This window comes from Jaculus jaculus, chromosome 1, assembly GCF_020740685.1.
Source record: "Jaculus jaculus isolate mJacJac1 chromosome 1, mJacJac1.mat.Y.cur, whole genome shotgun sequence".
NCBI lineage: Eukaryota > Metazoa > Chordata > Mammalia > Rodentia > Dipodidae > Jaculus > Jaculus jaculus.
In genome coordinates, this window is record NC_059102.1 from 66192784 (window position 1) to 66214883 (window position 22100).

General features: G+C 42.9%; 1 protein-coding gene across 1 annotated transcript; it reads right to left on the minus strand.

Moving 5' to 3' along the window:
- Positions 1–780: 780 nt before the first annotated feature.
- On the minus strand, positions 781–11856 carry Rfk (riboflavin kinase). The gene is made up of 4 exons (XM_004653098.2): positions 11518–11856; positions 10172–10323; positions 3261–3363; positions 781–1566 (listed from the first exon to the last, which is right to left on the minus strand). Exons 1-4 carry the CDS (start codon positions 11597–11599, stop codon positions 1436–1438), a joined length of 468 nt encoding a protein of 155 aa, XP_004653155.1. The 5' UTR covers positions 11600–11856; the 3' UTR covers positions 781–1435.
- Between the last annotated feature and the right edge of the window lie 10244 nt (positions 11857–22100).

Sequence of the window (22100 nt, forward strand, 5' to 3'; positions counted from 1 at the left end):
GGCCGTCGACATCACATAAATATATACACATACATTACATGCATATGTATCTGCACAATGACCTTCCACACACTTCAGTGCCGACCCTCCCCCGCTGCCTCCCCCCAGCAAGCCTCTACGCCCCGTGCGCACTGATGCAGCGCACCATCGCGTGGGACACAAAGCCATCTGCAGTCTAGGTTCCTGACTACCCACAAGTCCCTATTTCTGTCAATATAAACAAAAAGGACTCAAGTAGCCAAAAGTTAGAAGAAAAATCCGAATTACAAAGTTTAATGAAAACCTACCTTCAATTAGATTTAGCTATGAATACAAAGCTACCCAGGCTTAGATTTTGCTTTGGAACACAAAACCACAACTTAAAAAAAAAAATTCCATTTCATGGCATACTTAGTTAATAAGCAGTTTTCCTATGGGGAAAAAGCATTTTGTTTAAGAAAGTTGTATATACAAATTAATGGCTATGTGCTCAGGACCTCCTGAGAAAGGCAGCCTGTAAATGACAGAGAGAGAGGGGGGGGGGAGGGAGGGAGAGGGGAAGAGAGGGAGAGAGAGAGAGAGAGAGAGAGAGAGAGAGAGAGAATGTGATTCTGAAAGTGCAAGGCAGAGATGCACTTTTCCACCATGCACAGTGAGGGAACGTTTGGCACAGTCACAGGTGATCTCTGAGGTGCACACTGTAGGCTGTTCCCAGTGGCTGTAGGGGAGACAATCACTTAAAACAAAAGAGCTGAAGTCAAGAAAAATGCTAAATGACAAGAATACGCTAAAAACACAATACAAAAACAAGATCATTTACTGTCTTAAAAACTCTGACAGCGTCTAGGCCACTTCAACTTAACGCAGCTCCCAAAAAAGACACACTAGGGTGGATGACCTCACAAGGGCAACAAGTGACACACGACGCACATCTTCATGTCTGTAATAATGATGCTACATTTTTAGATGCATTTACTTTTAAGGCCCTCTCTGTTTAGCAACAGATTCTGTATACATACAAACACACTGGTATTTTACCACAAGAAGCCAGAGTTTTCATTTCAAATTAGTGACTTTTTTTGGAGGTAAGGTCTTGCTCTAGCATAGGCTGACCTGGAATTGACGCTAGCCCCAGGTTGGCCTCGACACACTTGCTGAACACCCATATTTCTTACATATATTCTTGTATTTCCATTATAAGACAATTAACATGTTTCTTGGGTTCATTTTCGTGAACATATAACATAAAAAGAATCTTGACTTTTAAGTGAATTTTTTTAGTACTATAGCATGATAGATTTTAACAGTTGAAGAATTAACAGAGAAACTACCTTGTACTGTTTAAACTAATTCACAGCTATGGGACAAAAATTTTAAAATACAACTAAGATTTGACTGCAGTTATGAACAGCAACATTTTAGCAAACAGTGAATGAATAAATAAGGTAGTATTTCATCAATGGCCATTCATAATTTTGCCTTTAGAAATCTGGAAGAAATTGTCATCTTTGAGTTTCAAATGCTCTGGTAAATCTAGTCGTTTCTTAGCTTCTTCAATATCACCTTGAATTGCTGAAATGAGTGCCTCTGCAAAGAAAACACACATTACAAAGGTAAGAAAAAGCTGTAAGTATGTTTTTACCATTCCTTGGTTCTCCTAAACTCACAGGCCATGTCTCTGGTAAAAGGTAGATGTAAAATGAATGTTTTGCCACCTCTCCTCTTTGCTACTTACTCTTAGGAACAAAAATATTCAACAGGTTTGAAACTGTCACACTATACCACAGGCACTGATGACACTTCAAACAAATGCTTGGTGATTACTGTTTCTTACACTTCAAGCATTCTGAAAGATTTCATTAACTTTATACAATTTGAGAGAGACAGCCAGACTGTAGGCTTTTTTGCTCGCTTTCTTCCCTTCCCTCTATCCCTGCCCCAAACATGACCTCTTAGTTTTTTGAGACAGTCTCACGTAGCCCAGCCTGCCACTGAAGTCACTATGGAGACTGTGTAGCTCAAGAATGCCTTGAATTCCTGATCATCTTCTCCACCTCCCAAGCCCGAGAATGGCAGGTGTATGCCATGCCTCTCAGCCAGCTACCCATGGATGGGATGCTAGACTAGGTCACTTACTACCTGCCTGCTGTGACTTGTAGTCTCTTAGAATTCATGTGCTGGACATGTGTCAATCAAGAAAGCTACAGACCGGCTGAGCACGATGGTGCACACCTTTAATGCCAGCACTTGGGAGGCAGAGATAGGTGGATTACTTTGAGTTCAAGGCCACCCTGAGACTATAAAGTGAATTCCAGGTCAGCATGGGCTAGAGTGAAACCCTGCCTCAGAAAACAAAATAAATATAAAAATAAATAAGTAAAAGTGGGAACAGGTAGGTGTGGTGGCACATGCCTTTAATCCCATCATTCGGGAGGCAGAGGTAGGAGGATTGCCGTGAGTTCAAGGTCATCCTGAGATAGAGTGAGACCCTATCTCCAAAAAAAGCTACAGATTGAAGGAACTTGGAGGTAGAAACTTTAGGGAGTCATGAAGGTGTAATCAGTTAATGGCTTATCAAGGGAGTGACTATGATGGAAAAGTAAGCTCTCCCAAGCACTCCAGCTGTCTCACCTGGTGACACTCTTCCACTGATGCAGCAAGAATGCTATCACCAGGTGTTGAGCATATGTTCGCCCAATGTTCTTGGGCTCCCAGCCTTCAGAAACACAAACTAAGTAAATAACTGGCATTCTGTCATGCCAACAAAAACAACAAAGCAAAGATTTGAGATAAATTAATTAACCTTGTGACAATTTCCTCATCTATGAAATGAGCAAAATAATTCCTCATGTGGTTATTGTGGGGAAGGGAAGGCAAAGAAATTAAATCCTGCCCTCATTCCTACTACTAGTAGCTTTACAGGTATAGTAATATTGAGATCCAAACAAAATCTTATCTAAGCTGGTTGTGGTGGTGCATGCCAGTAAGGAATGCTGAAGAGGCAGAGGCAGGAGGATCAGGAGTTCGAGGCCAGCCTGGATTAAAAAAAAAAAAAAAAGAAAGAAAAAGAAAAAAAAAAAAAAGATCTTACCTAAATCAAAATACATTATATAGATAAATACAATTGTCAAAAAAGAAAAAGAGCCAAGCATGGCGATTCACATCTAAGCTGAGGGAGGAGGGTCACTTTGAGCTGGGGGCCAACCTGGCCTAAAGATTGAGTTCCAGATCAATCTGGATAAAATGGAACCCTGCCTCAAACAAAGAAACAAAAGTTTTACCTAAAGAATCAAAGTTCTTCTCTGGTCTGAGGTAGCCAACAATGGCCACATTGAGAATTTCCCCATAGAAGTCCTCTTTGAAGGTGTGGATGATGTGGGTTTCCTAAAAATAAAAAGGTTAAAAGGTCACAATCAGGCTTAAATGGGGTTAGGAGAGGGCTAGGGAAGACAGTTATCCAAATATATATGAAAAAAAAATCTTGTTTTTATTATATCAAAAAGAAAAAAGAGGGTTGGAGAGATGACTTAGTATTTAAAGCACTTGCCTCCGAAGCCTATGAATCCTGGTTTGATTCCCCAGTACCCATATAAGCCAGATGCACAATGTGGTGCATGTGTCTGCAGTTTATTTGCAGGGGCTGGAAGCCCTGGTATGCTCATTCATTCATTCTCTCTCTCCCTCAATTAAATAAATAAAGAAAAGAGAAAAAAGAGGTGGGGTCTCACTCTGGCCCAGGCTGACCTGGAATTCACCATGGAGTCTTAGGGTGGCCTCGAATTTACATGGATCCTCCTACCTCTGCCTCCTGAGTACTGGGATTAAAGGCATGCACCACCACGCCCAGCTTTAATTTAATTTTTTAACTAAATTTAAATTTAAATGAGGATTATCTTAATCCTCATTAAAAGTTTAAAAACTTACTCCATCACTTCTGTTGTTTTTTTCTTTTTAATTTTTACTTTTGTATGCACTTGAATGTGTGGAGGTCAGAGGACAACTTCAAGGCGACTGTATTCCACCTTCTTTGAGACAGCCTCTTGCCAACACAAACCAACTGCCAGATGGCAAATGAATGGCAGACTGGCTGGCCTGCAGAGCACTGGAGTCTCCTGGTTACACCTCCTATTGGTAATAGGCACATTGGGATCACAGATATATGTGCCAGTTTGCATCCAGCTTTACATGGGTGCTGGGGAATTAAACCTGGACAGACAGGTTTTGTAAGCACAAGTGCTTTTAACCTCTGAGCCACCTCAGCTCTCCAGCCCTATCACTCCAATTTCCATCTCAACTTTATACATCCCTAGGTAAAAGAAAATGTATGCTGTATCACCAATCTAGCATGATTTCATGTATAAAACAGATAAAATATGTTGCAGAATCTTTTCAGCTCAGATAAATCATTTTATTTGGAAAATTCTCCAAAAGAATACATTTGAAATCAAAAGGCAGAAGAGGCTGGGTATGGTGGCATGTGCCTGTAATCCCAGCACTTAGGAGGAGGCAGTGGCAGACTAGAAGAGGTAGAATGGCTGGAGTAATGGCTCACTCAGTAAAGAGTTGCCCTGCAAGTACGGGGACCTAAGTTCACATCCCCTGCACCCATGGAAAAGCCAGGTACAGTGCAGCATGCTGGGAAGTGGAGACAGAAGGATAGCCGGGGCTTACTGGCTAGCAACTCTAGCCAAATTAATGATCTCCAGGCTCAGGGAGAGATTTTGTCTCAAAGGATAGAGGGCTGGTTCAGTGGTTAAAGTGTCTGCCTATAAAGCCTAACAACCTAGGTTCAATTCCCCAGTATCGATATAAAGCCAGATGAACAAAGATGCATCTGAAGTTTGTTTGCAGTGGCTAGAGGCTTTGCCACACCTATTCGTTTTCTCTCTCTCTCTCTCTCTGCAAATAAATGTAAAAAACATTAAAAAAAAATAGTTGAAGAGCTACTGAGGAAGACATCCTACCATCAACCTTCAACCCACACACACGCCCACACAAGTGAAAAAAAGAAAAGGTGGTTAAGAGGTCAGCCTGGGCTACAAAGAGAGCCAGTCTCAAAAGTAGAAACAGAGAAAGAGGAAAACGCTAGGCATAGTGAGTGGGGCACAGCTATAATCCAGGCACTCTGAGGCTGAGGCAGGAGGATCTATAGTTCAGTATCAGCCAGCCTGGGCTACCTGGCGGATTCCAGGCTGGCTTGTTAGTATAAAGTGAGACCCTGTCTCAAACAAACAACAAAACAAGTAAACAAAAAACCAGAAAGAAAATTAAAAAAAAAAAATAAACAGAAAGAGCAATTCAACTAAGAGACCAACACTTCTGACAACGAAGTCTAGACTAGGAGGATGGGATTTGACAGAATGCCACAGGATGATGGGAATTTTACGTGTAAACTATTAAGAAACATTTACATTGACTATTTTTATGTGACTTTAGAATATCTAACCTATGAACTTATCCTTAAAACTAAAATACCTATCACAAACCCAAGGGTACAACTAAAATCATTCAGAGTAATAAAAACAATATATGTTAACAACAAATTATGATCTACTTACAATAAGCCAAATACAAGAACATGTTTATTCTTCCTAACCTCCTAACACAAAACATAGTACGGTTAACTATATTCACTAAAAATAGGAATCAGGGGCTGGAGAGATTTCTTGGTAGTTAAGGCACTTGCCAGCAAAGCCTAATGACCAGGATTCAATTCTCCAGTACCCATGGTAAAGCCAAATACACAAAGAGGCACATGCCTAGAGTTCATTTGCAGTAGCTGGAGGACCTGGTGAGCCATTCTCCTGTCTATCTCTCTTCTATATCTCTCTGCTTACAAATAACTAAGAATAAAATAAACAGGAATCAGACCAAAAAGGGGAAGGAAATGTCATTTTAGGTTAAAGCAAGTTTTGTTATCTTAAAAAAAAAAAACCACACCGGGACTAGAGAGATGGCTTAGCATTTAAGTTGCTTGCCTGTAAAGCCTAAGGACCCAGGTTTGATTCCCTGGTACCCATGTAAGCCAGATGCACAAGGTGGTACAGGCGTCTGAAGTCTGTTAGCAGTGGCTAGAGACCTTGGGGCTCCAATTCTTTCTATCTGCCTCTTCTGTCTCGCTCAAATGAAAAAATAAAAATTTTGGAAAAAAAAAAAAAAAGGTAAATAATGGGCTGGGGATGGCTTAGCAGTTAATGTGCTTGCTTGTAAAGTCAAAGCACCCAGGCTCGATTCCCCAGGACCCACGTAAACCAAATGCACAAGGGGGCACACGCTTTTGGAGTTCATCTGCAGTGACTAGAGGCCCTGGTGCACCCACTGTCTCTAGTTGCCATTCTCTCTCTTGTTTAAATGGTTCGAGGCTCAATTCCCCAGGACCCATGTTAGCCAGATGCACAAGGGGGCACATGCATCTGGAGTTTGTTTGCAGTAGATGGGAGGCCCTGGCATGCCCATTCTCTATCTCCCTCCCTCTCTTTCTCTCTGCTTCTCTCAGTCTCAAATACACAAATATTTAAAATAATAGAATTCAAGGCCGGAGACTACAGGGATGGCTCAGCTGTTAAAGATGCATGTTTGCAAAGTCTGATGCCTGGGTTTGGTTCTCCAGTACCCACCAGATGCACAAAGTGGCATACACAGTTGGAGTGCACTTGAAGTTGCTAGAGGGTCCAGTGTGCCCATTCTCTTCCTCCCTCACTCCCACTCTCTCTTCCTCTCACAAATACATAAAGTATTAAAAAAAAAATTCAAGGCTGATTGGATCCTGTGAAGTTGGAATGTTGCTGGCCCAAAGCCACATTATCTTGGGCTATCATAGGCCCCTTAACTGTTACTCATCTTTGTGACCATGTCAATCTTTTGGGAATGTACACAGACCCTTAGCTTCCACCAACCCCAAAGCAAAGAAAGTTATCGAAGAGCATCTGAGACCTACAGCGAAGACTTCCCTGCTTTGTTGGAGCCTGCCTTCTTGATTTACCCACCCAGGTATCTGGAGTGTTTTGATTTGACTTTCTTTGTTCTATTACCAGAAAAACTTCATGAAATTGTTACCTCATTGGGATGTGTAATTTCAGGTCATGTAAATCTCTGTGTTCTCAGGATATGGTTACTCATATTTGGTTCCAAAGTAAACTCTCTTATTCCTTTTTAGGTAAAGCTCCCCACGCCCCGCTTTTTTTGCATTGACAGCCTTGAAATATAAGTTTTTCCTATCAAAGGAATTCCAAGGCTTTTCTTAAATGCCCTGTTATAATTTCTGTTATCTGAGTAGCTCATAAAGATTAGTCACCTGACAGGCCTCTCCTCCCTTTTCCTTCCTCTTTCTACAAAATAGCATTTTGTGTTATCTGACCGATTCTTTTCCTTATTTCTTCCAACAAATAATTTTCAGGACTCTAAATTCTCAGAGTGAACCACTAAGCAAAGTGTTACATACATCAGCACTAAGCTCTGTGTGATGCACTTCTTAACTCCTCAAAGAACTTAATCACTGTCTGTTCTTACTACATAGTTGGGCTGACAAAACATTAACCCAAATCCAACAAATAAAATATTTAAGGGCTAGAGAGATGGCTTAGCAGTTAAGCGCTCGCCTGTGAAGCCCAAGGACCCCGGTTCGAGGCTCGGTTCTCCAGGACCCACGTTAGTCAGATGCACAAGGGGGCGCAAACGTCTGAAGTTCGTTTGCAGTGGCTGGAGGCCCTGGCGCGCCCATTCTCTCTCTCTCTCTCTCCTTGCCTCTTCCTCTCTCTGTCTGTCTCTGTCAAATAAATAACTAAAAATAAACAAAAAAAAATACTTAAGCTGTGGACAACAGTGGGGCAGAAAAAGACTATACTCAAATGATTTTAAAGGGAGAGGGACTGGGGGGGTAGCTCAATGGTAGAGTACTTGCCTAGCCTGCTTGTGGCCCTGGGTGGAAGGCCCAGCGTGACCCCAAGCAATGCAAAACCAAAAACAAAGACAAGAGAAAAAATCATGTTGCACTAGCCCTATAATATAAGCAGTTAAAATATCTTAACAAGGACAGCAAGCAATTAAGTTTTCCTTGAACCACATTAACTAAAAACTCAATTTTATGAAATGCTTTTTAAAACCCCACTTTTGAGACCAGCTTAGCTCCTGCCTGTAAGAGTAGCACTCAGAAGGCTGAGGCAGGAAGCTTGAGTTTCTGAGTTACACAGTGAGCTCTAGGCCAGTCTGTTCACAAACAAAAAACATAAAAAAGATAATAAGCACCTCACTTTTCATTTTCAATAAATGTAAATACATGAATAATTACAATAGTATTAGAACACACCTAACATCATCACCGCACTTGAGGGACAAAAAGATCTACTCAAGGCAGGGTGTGGTGGCGTACACCTTTAATCCCAGCACTTGGGAGGCAGAGGTAAGAGGATTGCTGTGAGTTCTAAGCCATTCTGAGACTACATAGTGAATTCCAGGTCAGGCTGAGCTAGTGAGAGAGAACCCTCCTCAGAAAAAATACAAAACAAAAAAATCTACTCATCTCCCATGTCTCAAAAGGAAATAAAAACCAGGCTGGAGAAATTGCTTTGTGGTTAAGGTGCTTGCCTACAAAGCCAAAGGACCCAGGTTTGACTCCCCAGTACCCACATACAACCAGATGCACAAAGTGGTGCACACGTCTGGAGTTCATTTGCAGCACCTGAAGGCCCTGGCACGTCCATATTCTCTCTCTCTCTCTCTCTCTCTCTCTCTCTCTTTTTCTCTATCTCTCAAGTAAATAAATAAAAAGATATTGGGGGGAAAAAAAGGAAATAACCAAACTCCATCTAATACACAAAGTAATAATGAAAAATGGAAAAACGTTATAGGGCATGGAGATGAAAAAATAAGGAGCAGCATGTGGAAATCCCTTAGTAGCAATCACTGTTTTTCTGTTGTTTTTTACTGCGGGGGGGGGGGGGGGGGGGAGATATCATGATGTAATCCAGACTGACCTCAATTCCAAGTCATGCTCTGCATGCAATTATTTTAAATATAAATATGTTAAACTCTAATAAAAAGGCAAAAAGAGGGCTGGAGAGATGGCTTAGCGGTTAAGTGCTTGCCTGTGAAGCCTAAGGACCCCGGTTCGAAGCTCGGTTCCCCAGGTCCCACGTTAGCCAGATGCACAAGGGGGCGCACGCGTCTGGAGTTCGTTTGCAGAGGCTGGAAGCCCTGGCGTGCCCATTCTCTCTCTCCCTCTTATCTGTCTTTCCCTCTGTGTCTGTCACTCTCAAATAAAATAAAATTAAAAAAAAAAAAAAAAGGCAAAGAGAGGGCTTAGCGGTTAAGGTGTTTGCTGGCAAAGGCAAAAGAACCAGATCCTGATTGCCCAGCACCCACGTAAAGCCAGATGCACAAAGTGGCATGTGCATCTGGAGTTTGTTTGCAGCAGCTAGAGGACCTGGCACACCCATTCTCTCTTAGTCGGCCTGCCTCTCTAACTAAATAATAATTTAAAAAAAAAAAGCAAGCAAAAGAGAACTCCAGGTGTAGTGGTGCATGACTTTAATCACAGCACTGGGGAGGCAAAGGTGAGAGGATCTCTGTGACTTTGAGGCCACCCTGAGACTATATGGTGATTGGTCAGCCTGGGCTAAAGCCAGACCCTATCTCGAAAACAAAACAAAAGGCAAAGAGATTAGTAGAACAAACATTGTCCAACTACATGCTTTCTATAGCAGGAGATTCATTTTAGATCGATAGGAAACAGGATGGAGGGACTGGAGATGTAGAATGTTTGCCTAGCATACACAAAGCCCTAGGTTCTATCTTCAGCACCAAATTAACCAGGCCATGGTGGTGCATGCCTATAATCTCAGTACTCAGAAGGTAGAGGCAGAAGGATCAGAAGTTCAAGGTCATCCCTGACTGTATACTGAGTTCCAGAACAGCCTGGGCTACATATGATCCTGTCTCAAGTAAATAAAAATTTTTTAAAAAGGAGAGAAAAAAATGTATCATTCAAAAAGAAAGGAAATGAAATTAGTTATTGCTATATAACCCAGGATGGTTTTGCAGTATGCTTGGCCATACTTCACTTTTGATTTTTTAAATATATATTTCACTTTTAAATCCTTCAAATATGCTAATGAGCTGAGCTCTGTATGCATTTAATAAAGAATTCCTCTAGACCATCCTCCCAGGTTTAGTCAGAGCACGATGCAATTCTTACCATGGACTTCTTAACATTCTTGTAGTATGGGTTCCATCCGATGCTCACCACCATCTTATGGACATCTCCACTTCCAACACTGGCCCAACCATAATAAATGCCAGTGGACACATCAGCTGGAAGACTGTCTACTACTTGTTCAGGAAAATTTGCTAAACAGAAGTAAAGAAACATTCAAGGTTACCTGTTTCCTATTAAATAGCCTGAACCATTACATGCACACAGTTTCTAGGCCTTTGAATATGATTACCACCCTATGCCTTCCACGGGCTTGGATTTCTTCCCTTTTTACATACATGACTTGGAATAAGGCACAGGCGAAAAAAAGCCACACAAAGGCCCTTGCTTGCAAAGCCTGACAGTCTGAGTTTGATTCTCCAGATGCACAAAGTGGCAAGAGGCCCTGGCACACCATACTCACTCTCTCAAGTAAATATTTTTTAAAGCCACAGAGAGATCACTTAGTAGAAAAAAAAGTTACGAAATAAATGCTATTAAGTGCATCAAATGTTATGCCTCTAGTCCCACTGAGGAGGCTAAAACAATTGAGTCCACAAGTTAGGCAACAGTTTGGATAACAAAGTGAAACAGTCAATATTAAACAACAAAAAGCCCTCTGCACTTTCCTAAGTAGATTGAGTCATGTGAAGAGTCTTCAAAATACACAAACCCAGCCAGGCGTGCTGACGCAGGCCTTTAATCCCAGCACTTGGGAGACAGAGATAGGAGCATCATTGTGAGTTCGAGGCCATCCTGAGGCTGCTGAGCTAGAGTGAGACCCTAACTCAAAAAACAAAACAAACATATATATGTGTGTGTGTGTGTGTGTGTGTGTATATATATATATATATATATATATATATATACACACACACATATATACATATATATATATATATATATATATACACACACACACATATATATATATATACACACACACACACAAACCCCAAACCCAGGCCCAAAGACCAATTTCACTGGTCAAGGTACAGCGCATGGATGTACTTTTAGAGTTTTGGTTACTGAAACGGATTGTAGACCGACCAAATGAAAGTCGGCTGTGGTCGGACTGCCCGTGTCATCACTTGATCACTACATATGAACCGATGTTTAAAAAAGCAAGGGTGGAACAAGCTCTGCTTGGCCAGCTCTCAACAGGGAGGTGGAAAGGGCATCTTGGGACTAGACCTGGCTTCCAGTGATCTCCACCCAGATCCCGGGGGAGCAGGGAGGAGCTCCAGCAACGCGATCAAAGTCCTCGGCCCAAAGCAGCGGGGCTGAGGACAGGGGTCACCTCACTCCGGCGTCCCCCACCCCGCCGTCACGTGACCCGCCCCGCTCACCTGTGGGGATGCCCAGCTGCTTGGAGCCGCGGCCGAAGCCCCGCACCACCTGGCCGCGGCAGAAGTACGGCAGGCTGCGCATGTCGTCAACCGCTGGGGACGCGGGCTGCTGCCCGGTCCGCTCCGCCGCAGGAGCCGCCGTAGGAAGGAACGGCGCCGGCACCCCGGACAGGCCCGGGGACACTCTCGAGTGCGTAGCGGTTCCTCACAACCCCACCCGCAAGGAGACTCGCACCCGAACCTGCAGCAACGGCAGGAGAAAGCGCAGCGGTGGGCAGGAGCGCGGGACAGCACAGCCTGCGGCTCGCGGATCGGGCGCTTCCGCGGCCGCAACCTGCGCCTGCTCGGCTTCCGTAGACCCCGCCCACTCTGGCTCCGCCCCATCACGTGGCCCCGCCCCCGGCCGCGGGTTCCCCCTCCCCCCTTCCTCCGTGGCTGCGGCTGCTACTCTGCTATCCTATTGTTTCTTTTATGAGACCTAGACTTACTACACGATCTTGGCGGACATAGTGCTACCTACGTATCCCGACTGGCCTCTGATGCGTGGCAATCCTCCTGCCTCAGCCTCCTGCGTGTTGGCACCGCCCCGTTCAGCCTCAGTCACCTAATCTTTGCGCAGATGCGCAGCCATGAACCCCTCTCCTCCGCCTTGGCTTGGGCCACCACCGAAGCACTGTTCTAGCAGTTAAGGTGCTTGCCTGCAAAGTCTAAAGCCCTGTATTTGATTTACCAGTACGCATGCAAAGCCAGCTGCACCAAGTGGCGGGTGCATCTGGAGTCCGTATATAGGGGCTGGAGGCCATGGCGCACCATCTCTGTCTTCTACCTCTGCTTGCAAATAAAGATTTTTTCTCTTTTCAATTTTTCTTTGTGTATTTGAGAGACAGACAGAATCGGCACACATTGTACATCCCAGCTTACGTGGTTCCTGGGAAATAAAACCTGGGTCTTTTATTTTTGCCTCAAGCAAAATAAGCCATCTCTCCAGCCCAAATAAAAATATATTTTTTTAATATTTTTAATCCTGATGCCAAACCAGACCACGCTTTTAATCCCAGCACTGGGGAGGCAGAGATAGGAGGATCACTGTGTTCCAGGTCAGCCTGGGCTAAAGATCCTACCTTAAATCATCATCATCATCATCCTGATGCCAAGCGAGACTTCCTTAGTAAATATCCTGACTAAATGAAATGACAGGGATAATTAGAAAAGGGCTCATTAGAGAAATATTACACTGATTTTGGGCTGCTGTGGCTCCTGGTCGCCCTGGAGCTGCTGCCCATTGGTTTCCTGGGGCAGCCAGGCAACTGCAGAGCTATGTCTCAGCGGCCTGAGTGCGGTGGGGGGGATGGGAGTCAGAAACACCGGAGAGACAGCTTCACAGAACAGCTCGATTATGTGCCAAGGGAATGGGTTAGTAAGCGTTTGTGAAAGAGCCGGAAGAGGTATGGTAGGCATGGGTCATAAGGGGATTGGTTAGTTCAAAGGTCCTGCTGATGCCTAATTAGCATGTAGTGACGTCATGGGTGAGCCGGAAAGGGTCATAGGGTCTAAGTAGTGGCGGGAAAAGGTATGGGGTACAGTTAGTAGGGGGATTGGCTGTGTGAAGGCTGCTGGTTGCTACCTCATTGACTTGTTGGGCAAGAGGCAAGAGGTCACAAGGCTTTGGGGAAAGCTAAACCTAAGTCTTATCAGGACATCCAGGTGCCCCAGGCTGGGGAGAGGGAGTGGCCTCACTCTTGCCGGTCTTGGGGACCAAGGTTATAAGGGTCTAGGCTGGCAGCGACCTGGAGGGCGGGGGCGGGGGGGGGGGCGGGTGAGCAAGCGGGGCCTCGCTCCTGCAGGTCTGGGACAGAGGTTATGGGGCCGAGGCCTGCTGTGACTTCCTGTAGCCATGCTCCTTAGGTCACACATTCAGCCAGATATCTACAGAGTTCAAGCCCAGCCCTTCCCTATACTGCTCCCAAGTGTGCTGCCAGCTCCTTCTAGATTCAGCCCAGGACTCCTATCCCACCCCACCTGCCAAAAAAAAAAAAAAAAAAAAAAGACTGGCTCACCAGGGTTTTGGGTTTTATCCTCTTGTCAAGCTCCTGGGACTGTTCATCTCCCAGCACCTGAGGTTTTCACCACAGGTAAAGTTTCGTTGTCCTTCTCACCCAGCGTGGAAAGAGAAATTTTGTTTTTCCCTAGGCCCATGGACTCTTAGACCACGTGGATGTTTCCACTGCTCATCCTTTGGTTCTTGGACTTTTCCTTTCCCCACCTGTGGTGATTTGATTCAGGTGTCCCCCATAAACTTAGGTGTTCTGAATGCTAGGTCCCCTGCTGATGGAAATTTAAGAATCAAAGCCTCCTGGAGGCAGTGCATTATTGGGGGCTGGCTTAGGGACATTATAGCCAGCTTCCTCTTGCCAGTGCTGGGTACACTCTTCTGTTGCTCTTATCTGTCTGATGTTGGTCAGGAGGTGAAGCGTCCCATCCAGTGTGTAAGCCAAAAATAAACAATTTTTTCCCACAAGCTGCTCTTCGATGGGGTGTTTTCTGCTAGCAATGTGACCCTGACTGCAACCACCTAAGCTCCCCTGGAATGGAACAAATGTAATGGTTTACAAAAATCATCCTTCTCAGTGTGTTTTCTCAATTCTTTAAGACAGACTCAAGGTCAGGTATGGGGTTTGCATTTGAACCGCCATAAAAAAAACCCACGGCACAGGTCATCATTTGTTCCTTAAATGCTTATCAAAGCTCCACAATTTCAGCTCAAAGATCACTTTACCAGGAGTGTCCCTATCCCCACCCGCAAGACTGTGAGCTCCAGGAGACAGAGCCTTACAGAGACTTGCCCTAGTCTAACCTGTCATGTCCATGACCATGGCCTCAGGGAGATTACCTGGATGGAATTTTCCTTGAGAGAGAATGCCCTGCCTCTCCACCCAGCTTCTAGTTTTAGGGTGTGTCCTTAAGAATTCAATAAACCTGAGATTTTAGCTTGCCCTCTACTACAAAGCAAATAGAGACCTGGCCTTGCAACCGAGGGGTTGCTCAAATGATATATCCCTGGTACAAAACTAACATGTTGCATCCTCTCAAGGAGAAGTTTTAATTGATCTATTTTCCTCCATAAAGTTGTATGAAATTCTGCCCAGGCTTTGAAGCTACATTGTTTTACCTTACACGTATATAAGAGTGAGAATGCATATTCTGGTACAGAAAAGAACTTTGCTGGCAAAGCTGCTTTATTTCCCCAATAGTAGTATACCACCAGGTCCATATTTGTAGAAAGAATCAATTAAGGCTGGGCATGGTGGCCCACCCACCGGGCCAAGAAGCGCATCTGATGAGGAAGGGGGAGAAGCAGAGGGAGCAGATGGAGCAAATGAAGCAGAGGATCTCCGAGGAGACCCTGAGAACATACTACATTGACAAGAAGTTCTCAGCACACTATGATGCTGTCTCCTTCTGAGGGCGTGAGACTGCATTCATTATTGCATACACCTGCACAGGGTTGCCTTCGATGTCAGGTGGGCATCTGATGATACTCCCCACACCTTTTCTTGTGAGATGTTCCATCTCCTTTTAAAATAGTTTATTTTTAAGTCAGGCGTGGTGGCACACACATTTAATCCTAGCACTTGGGAGGCAGAGGTAGGAGGATTGCCATGGGGCTACAGGGTGAACTCCAAGTCATTAACAATGAAACCTCAAAAAAAAAAAAAAGAGAGAAAAAGAAAAAGAAAAGAAAAGCAGGGACTTCCGGTTAAGATGGCGGCGTAGGTACCACACCAAAGCAGCCTAGGGGGGAAAAAGACCAAAAAAACTCAGCAAAATACACACTTTTACTAAAAAGTGAGGTGTATAGGAAATTGAGGCGGCAGCGGAGAAGTAGAAAGAGCATCCAGAGCCTGCACAGGCGGAAAAGCGGCTCCGGCAGCTTGGCCAACCGCCGCAACCGCGGCGCAGCAGAAAGCCGCCAGACTCTCAGCTCGAGCCGCAGGAAAAGTCAGGTGCGGGATTTTCCCCTCATGCCGCGCTCTCCGCAACTCGGGAAACGTGAGGGGAGAGCGGCAGCGAGCAGCGGAGGAGAAGACCGCGAGGTAGAAGAACACGTGGAGCAGTGAGACAACCAGAGCAGCCGCGGCTCCCTCCCCTCCCCCAACGCCTGAACCCAGCTCCAGCGAACACAGCAGCGTCCCGGGACCGGCCACGCCAACTTGGGCTGACAGCGGGACCCAAGCAGGAGCAGAGTTCGGCACCAACTTCAGCGGCTCCAGCACCGGTACCAGCGGCCCCAGCAGCAGCAGACCCAGGAGCGGCAGCGGCGGCAGATCCCGCAGCAGCGGCTTCGGGGGGAGCAGCGGCGGTAGACATGGCAGCGGCAGCTTCAGCAGCGGTGGTGGCTCCGGTGGGGCCAGCTACGGCAGCAGCAGAGGCAGCAGCAGCTACTCGGTTTGCCCCGTAGGAAAAGCAAGTGCCCAGCTCCAGAAATCAGAACAGCAGCCCGACGACCCAGGCAGCAACTTGACTGAGACCAAAATCACCCAAGGTAACTGGGATTGCACCAGGGAAGGGTCTCACTTGGTCACAAGCTGACTTGGATCCCTCAACAGACCAGAAATCTAAACCTCTTTGTTGATAGAGGATCTGGTCATTATAATAACTACTCTTGCATACATACTCGGAACTGTTTTTGATTGATTGTGTACAGTGTTTAGTTAAATTTTAGAATCTACCTGTATTTTATTCCACTCAGCCTGCTTGAATACTCCTAAAGCAGGGAAACTCAACCCCTAAGAACATCTTTGTAGATACTCTGAGAGTCTGAAGAGCCACACCTAATGCCTTAAGGTCCTACCCTGAAAATATATTACATCAAATCAATTGATACAGCTAAGAATACACAGCTAGCTAGAAAATCCAAGCATTAACTTAATCCAAGATGCAAAAATATATACATTATAACACAAGAAACACTAAAAAGCAAGACAATATAAATCCACCTAAAAGTATTAATGCATCAGAAATGTCCCCCAGTGAGAAAGAGTTAGAGGAAATGCCTGAGAAAGAGTTCAAAAGAATAATTATAAATATGTTCAAAGAGGTCAAAGAACACATGAAAACAATCAAAGAAGAAACTAAAGAGGAAATCAAAGAGGAAATCAAAGGAATCAAAGAAGAGGCAGGACACCAATTTAATGAAATAAAGAAGGCAATACAAGACATAAATAGGGAAATAGAAATAATAAAAAAAAACCAGTCAGAATTACTAGCAATGAAGAACATAGTTAATGAAATAAAAAACTCTGTAGAAAAATCTCACCAGTAGGATGGATGAGGGAGAGGACAGAATATCTAAGCTAGAAGACCAGGTGGCAGACCTAATGCAGTCCAACAAAGAGAAAGACAAACTTATAGAAAATTATGAGTGGGAATTTCAAGATATTCGGGACACTATGAAAAGATCCAATATAAGAATTCAGGGCATAGTAGAAGGAGAAAAACTCCACTCCAGAGGCATAGTAGGCATCTTCAACAAAATCATAGAGGAAAATTTCCCCCAAATTGGGAAAGAGGTGCCAATACAGATACAGGAAGCCTTTAGAACCCCAGCCAGACAAAACCCAGAAAGAACCTCTCCTCACCATATTATAATCAAACATCCAAACACACAAACCAAAGAAAAAATATTGAAAGCAGTTAGAGAGAAAAATCAAGTTACCTACAAAAGCAAGCCCATCAGGATTACAGCAGATTATTCAACACAAACTTTTAAAGCCAGAAGGGTTTGGAGTGATATATTCCAAGTTCTGAAAGATAACAACTGTCAACCAAGGTTACTTTATCCTGCAAAGTTATCCATTCAAATAGATGGAGAAATAAAGACATTCCATGACAAAAGCAGGTTAAAGGAGTATTTGAAGACAAAACCAGCTCTACAGAAAATACTTGATAGAATCCTCCATGCTGAACAAAAGGAAAAGCACACATATAAGGAACCTAGAAAAAACAAGCTATACTCAAATACTAGTTAACAGAAGAGAGCACAGGTAGAACCAGTAACACACACACACACACACACACAAAAATGGCAAACATAAATACACACCTTTCAATAATATCTCTTAATATCAACGGTCTCAATGCCCCAACGAAAAGACATAGATTTGCAGACTGGGTTAAAAAGCAGGATCCTACAATTTGTTGTCTCCAAGAAACTCACCTTTCTACAAAGGATAGACATTATCTTAGGGTGAAAGGTTGGAAGACGGTGTTTCAAGCAAATGGGCCTAGAAAACAAGCAGGGGTTGCTATCCTAATATCAGACAGGGTAGACTTTAGTCCGAAGTTAGTCAAAAAAGATAAGGAAGGTCACTTTATATTGATTAAGGGCACACTCCAACAGGAGGACATTACAATCCTAAACATATATGCACCTAACATGGGGGCTCCCAAATTCGTCAAACAAACACTATTAGAACTAAGGTCACAGATAACACCAAACACAGTGGTGGTGGGTGACTTTCACACCCCACTCACATCAATTGACAGGTCATCCAGGGAAAGAATAAACAGAGAGGCATCTGGACTAAATGAGGTCATAGAAGGAATGGACCTAACAGATTTATACAGGACATTTCATCCAAAGGCTGCAGAATATACATTCTTTTCAGCAGCACATGGAACATTCTCTAAAATAGACCATATATTAGGACACAAAGCAAATCTTAACAAATTCAGGAAAATTGAAATAATTCCTTGCATTCTATCTGACCACAATGGAATAAAACTACAAATCAGTAGCAAGAAAGGCTATAGAGCATACACAAAATCATGGAAACTAAACAATACACTACTAAATGATGAGTGGGTCAATGAAGAAATCAAAAAGGAAATCAAAAAATTTATAGAGTCAAATGATAATGAGAACACAACATACCAAAATCTCTGGGACACAATGAAGGCAGTTCTAAGAGGTAAATTTATAGCCTTAAGTGCCTATATTAAGAAATTAGAAAGGTCGCAAGTAAACGACCTAATGCTTCGCCTTAAAGCCTTGGAAAAAGAAGAACAAGGCAAACCAAAAATTAGTACACGGGAAGAAATAATAAAGATTAGGGCAGAAATTAATGAGATAGAAACAAAAAGAACAATCCAAAGAATTAATGAAACAAAGAGTTGGTTCTTTGAAAGGATAAACAAGATTGATAAGCCCTTAGCAAATCTGACCAAAAGAAAGAGAGAAGAGACACAAATTAATAAAATCAGAGATGAACAAGGTAACATCACAACAGATTCCAGAGAAATTCAAAAAATCATAGGGACATACTATAAAAGCATATACTCCACAAAGTATGAAAATCTGAAAGAAATGGATGATTTCCTTGATCTATATGACCTACCTAAATTAAATCAAAATGAGATTAATCACTTAAATAGACCTATAACAAACATGTAGATCCGAACAGTTATCAATAATCTCCCAACTAAAAAAAGCCTAGGCCGGGATGGATTCACTGCTGAATTTTACCAGACTTTTAAGGAAGAGCTAACACCATTGCTTCTTAAGCTTTTCCAGGAAATAGAAAAAGAAGGAATTCTACCAAACTCCTTCTATGAGGCCAGCATCACCCTGATACCAAAACCAGGCAAAGATAGAACAAAAAAAGAAAATTACAGACCAATCTCCCTCATGAACATAGATGCAAAAATTCTCAACAAAATATTGGCAAACAGAATACAAGAGTATATCAAAAAGATCATTCAGCCTGACCAAGTAGGCTTTATCCCAGAGATGCAGGGATGGTTCAACATACGCAAATCTATAAATGTAATACATTACATAAACGGGTTGAAGGACAAAAATCACATGATCATCTCATTAGATGCAGAGAAAGCATTTGACAAAATCCAACATCCCTTCATGATAAAAGTCCTACAGAGACTGGGAATAGAAGGAACATATCTCAATATAATAAAGGCTATTTATGACAAGCCTACAGCCAACATATTACTAAATGGGGAAAAACTGGAAGCTTTTCCACTAAAATCAGGAACAAGACAAGGGTGTCCACTGTCCCCACTTCTATTTAATATAGTTTTGGAAGTCTTGGCCATAGCAATAAGGCAAGAGACACACATAAAAGGGATACAAATTGGAAAGGAAGAAATCAAGTTATCATTATTTGCAGATGACATGATTCTATACATAAAGGACCCTAAAGAGTCTACTAGCAAGCTGTTAGAGCTGATCAAAACCTACAGCAATGTAGCAGGATACAAAATAAATACACAGAAATCAGTAGCCTTCATATATGCTAACAACAAACACACAGAGGATGAAATCAGAGAATCACTCCCATTCACAATTGCATCATAAAAAAAAAAAAAAAATACCTTGGAATAAACCTAACCAAGGAAGTAAAGAATCTATACAATGAGAACTTTAAAACACTCAAGCGAGAAATTGCAGAAGACACTAGAAAGTGGAGAAACATCCCTTGTTCCTGGATTGGAAGAATCAATATCGTGAAAATGGCAATCTTACCTAAAGCAATCTACACATTTAATGCAATCCCTATCAAAATTCCAAAGGCTTTCTTCATGGAAATAGAAAAAACAATCCAAAACTTCATTTGGAATCACAAAAAACCTCGAATATCTAAAATAATACTGAGCAACAAAAAAGAGGCTGGTGGTATCACCATACCTGATTTTACCCTATGCTACAGAACCATAGTAACAAAAACAGCATGGTACTGGCACAAAAACAGACATGTAGATCAGTGGAACAGAATAGAGGACCCAGATGTAAGCCCAAGTAGCTATAGCCACCTGATATTCGATAAAAATGCCAAAAATACTCATTGGAGAAGAGACAGCCTCTTCAGCAAATGGTGTTTTGAAAACTGGATAAATATCTGCAGAAGGATGAAAATAGATTCTTCTCTCTCGCCATGCACAAGAAGTAAGTCCAAATGGATTAAAGACCTTAACATCAGACCGGAAACTTTGAAACTGCTAGAGGAAAAAGTAGGGGAAACCCTTCAACATATTGGTCTTGGCAAAGACTTTCTGAATACAACCCCAATTGCTCAGGCAATAAAACCACAGATTAACCACTGGGATCCTAATGAAATTACAAAGATTTTGCACCGCAAAGGACACAAGGAAAAAAGCAAAGAGGCAACCTACAGAATGGGAAAAAATCTTCGCCAGCTATATATCTGATAGAGAATTAATATCTAGGATATACAAAGAACTCAAAAAATTAAATAATAAGGAATCAAACAAGCCAATCAAAAAATGGGCTATGGAGCTAAATAGAGAGTTCTCAAAGGAAGAAATACGAATGGCATATAAGCATCTTAAAAAATGTTCTACGTCACTAGTCATCAGGGAAATGCAGATTAAAACTACATTGAGATTCCATCTCACTCCTGTCAGATTGGCCACCATCATGAAAACAAATGATCATAAATGTTGGCGGGGATGTGGAAAAAAAGGAACCCTTCTGCACTGCTGGTGGGAATGTAATCTGGTCCAGCCATTGTGGAAAACAGTGTGGAGGTTCCTAAAGCAGCTAGAGATTGATCTACCATATGACCCAGCTATAGCGCTCCTAGGCATATATCCAAAGGACTCATCTCATTTCCTTAGAAGTACATGCTCAACCATGTTTATTGCTGCTCAATTTATAATAGCTGGGAAATGGAACCAGCAGATGTCCCTCAACAGATGAGTGGATAATGAAGATGTGGTACATTTATACAATGGAGTTCTACTCAGCGGTAAAGAAAAATGAAGTTATGAAATTTGCAGAAAAATGGATGGACCTGGAAGGTATTATACTAAGTCAGGTAACGCAGGCCCAGCAAGCCAAGCGCCACATGTTCTCTCTCATATGTGGATCCTAGCTACAGATGACTGGGCTTCTGCATGAGAATTAAAATACTTAGTAGCAGAGGCCAGTATGTTGAAAAGGAGACATAAAGGGTGGAGAAAGGAAGGGAGGAGGCTACTTAATAGGTTGATATTGTATATATGTAATTACAATGATTGTAATGGGGAGGTAATATGATGGAGAATGGAATTTCAAACGGGAAAGTGTGGGGGTGGGGAAGGAGGGAATTACCATGGGATATATTTTATAATCATGGAAAATGTTAATAAAAATTAAAAAAAAAATAAAGAAAGAAAGAAAGAAAGAAAAAAGAAAAGCAGGAGGGAAGCTAGTTGAGGGCCTGGGCTGCAGCTCAGTTGGTAGCGTGCCTTCTTCACATGCAGGAGGTCCCGTGTGGATCGTCAGCACTGCCTAAACCCTGGTGTTGATGAATAACACGAGATAGAAGCTGACTGGGTTGTTCAGGTTAGCAAGATCTCAAGTGAACAGTTTTTTGTTTTGTTTTCTTAACTAAGCAGGGACTGTCCTTGAACCCATAAGGAGGGGTTTGGTTAAGTTCCCGTTTTCTAGAAACTAGGTGTGACACCTGACTTGGGAACTGGACTGATCAGCTTATCCCCAAATCCATCCAGTAAAGCCTTATTGTTTTTGTCTTTGCTCTTCTCCCTGATCCACCAATCAATCA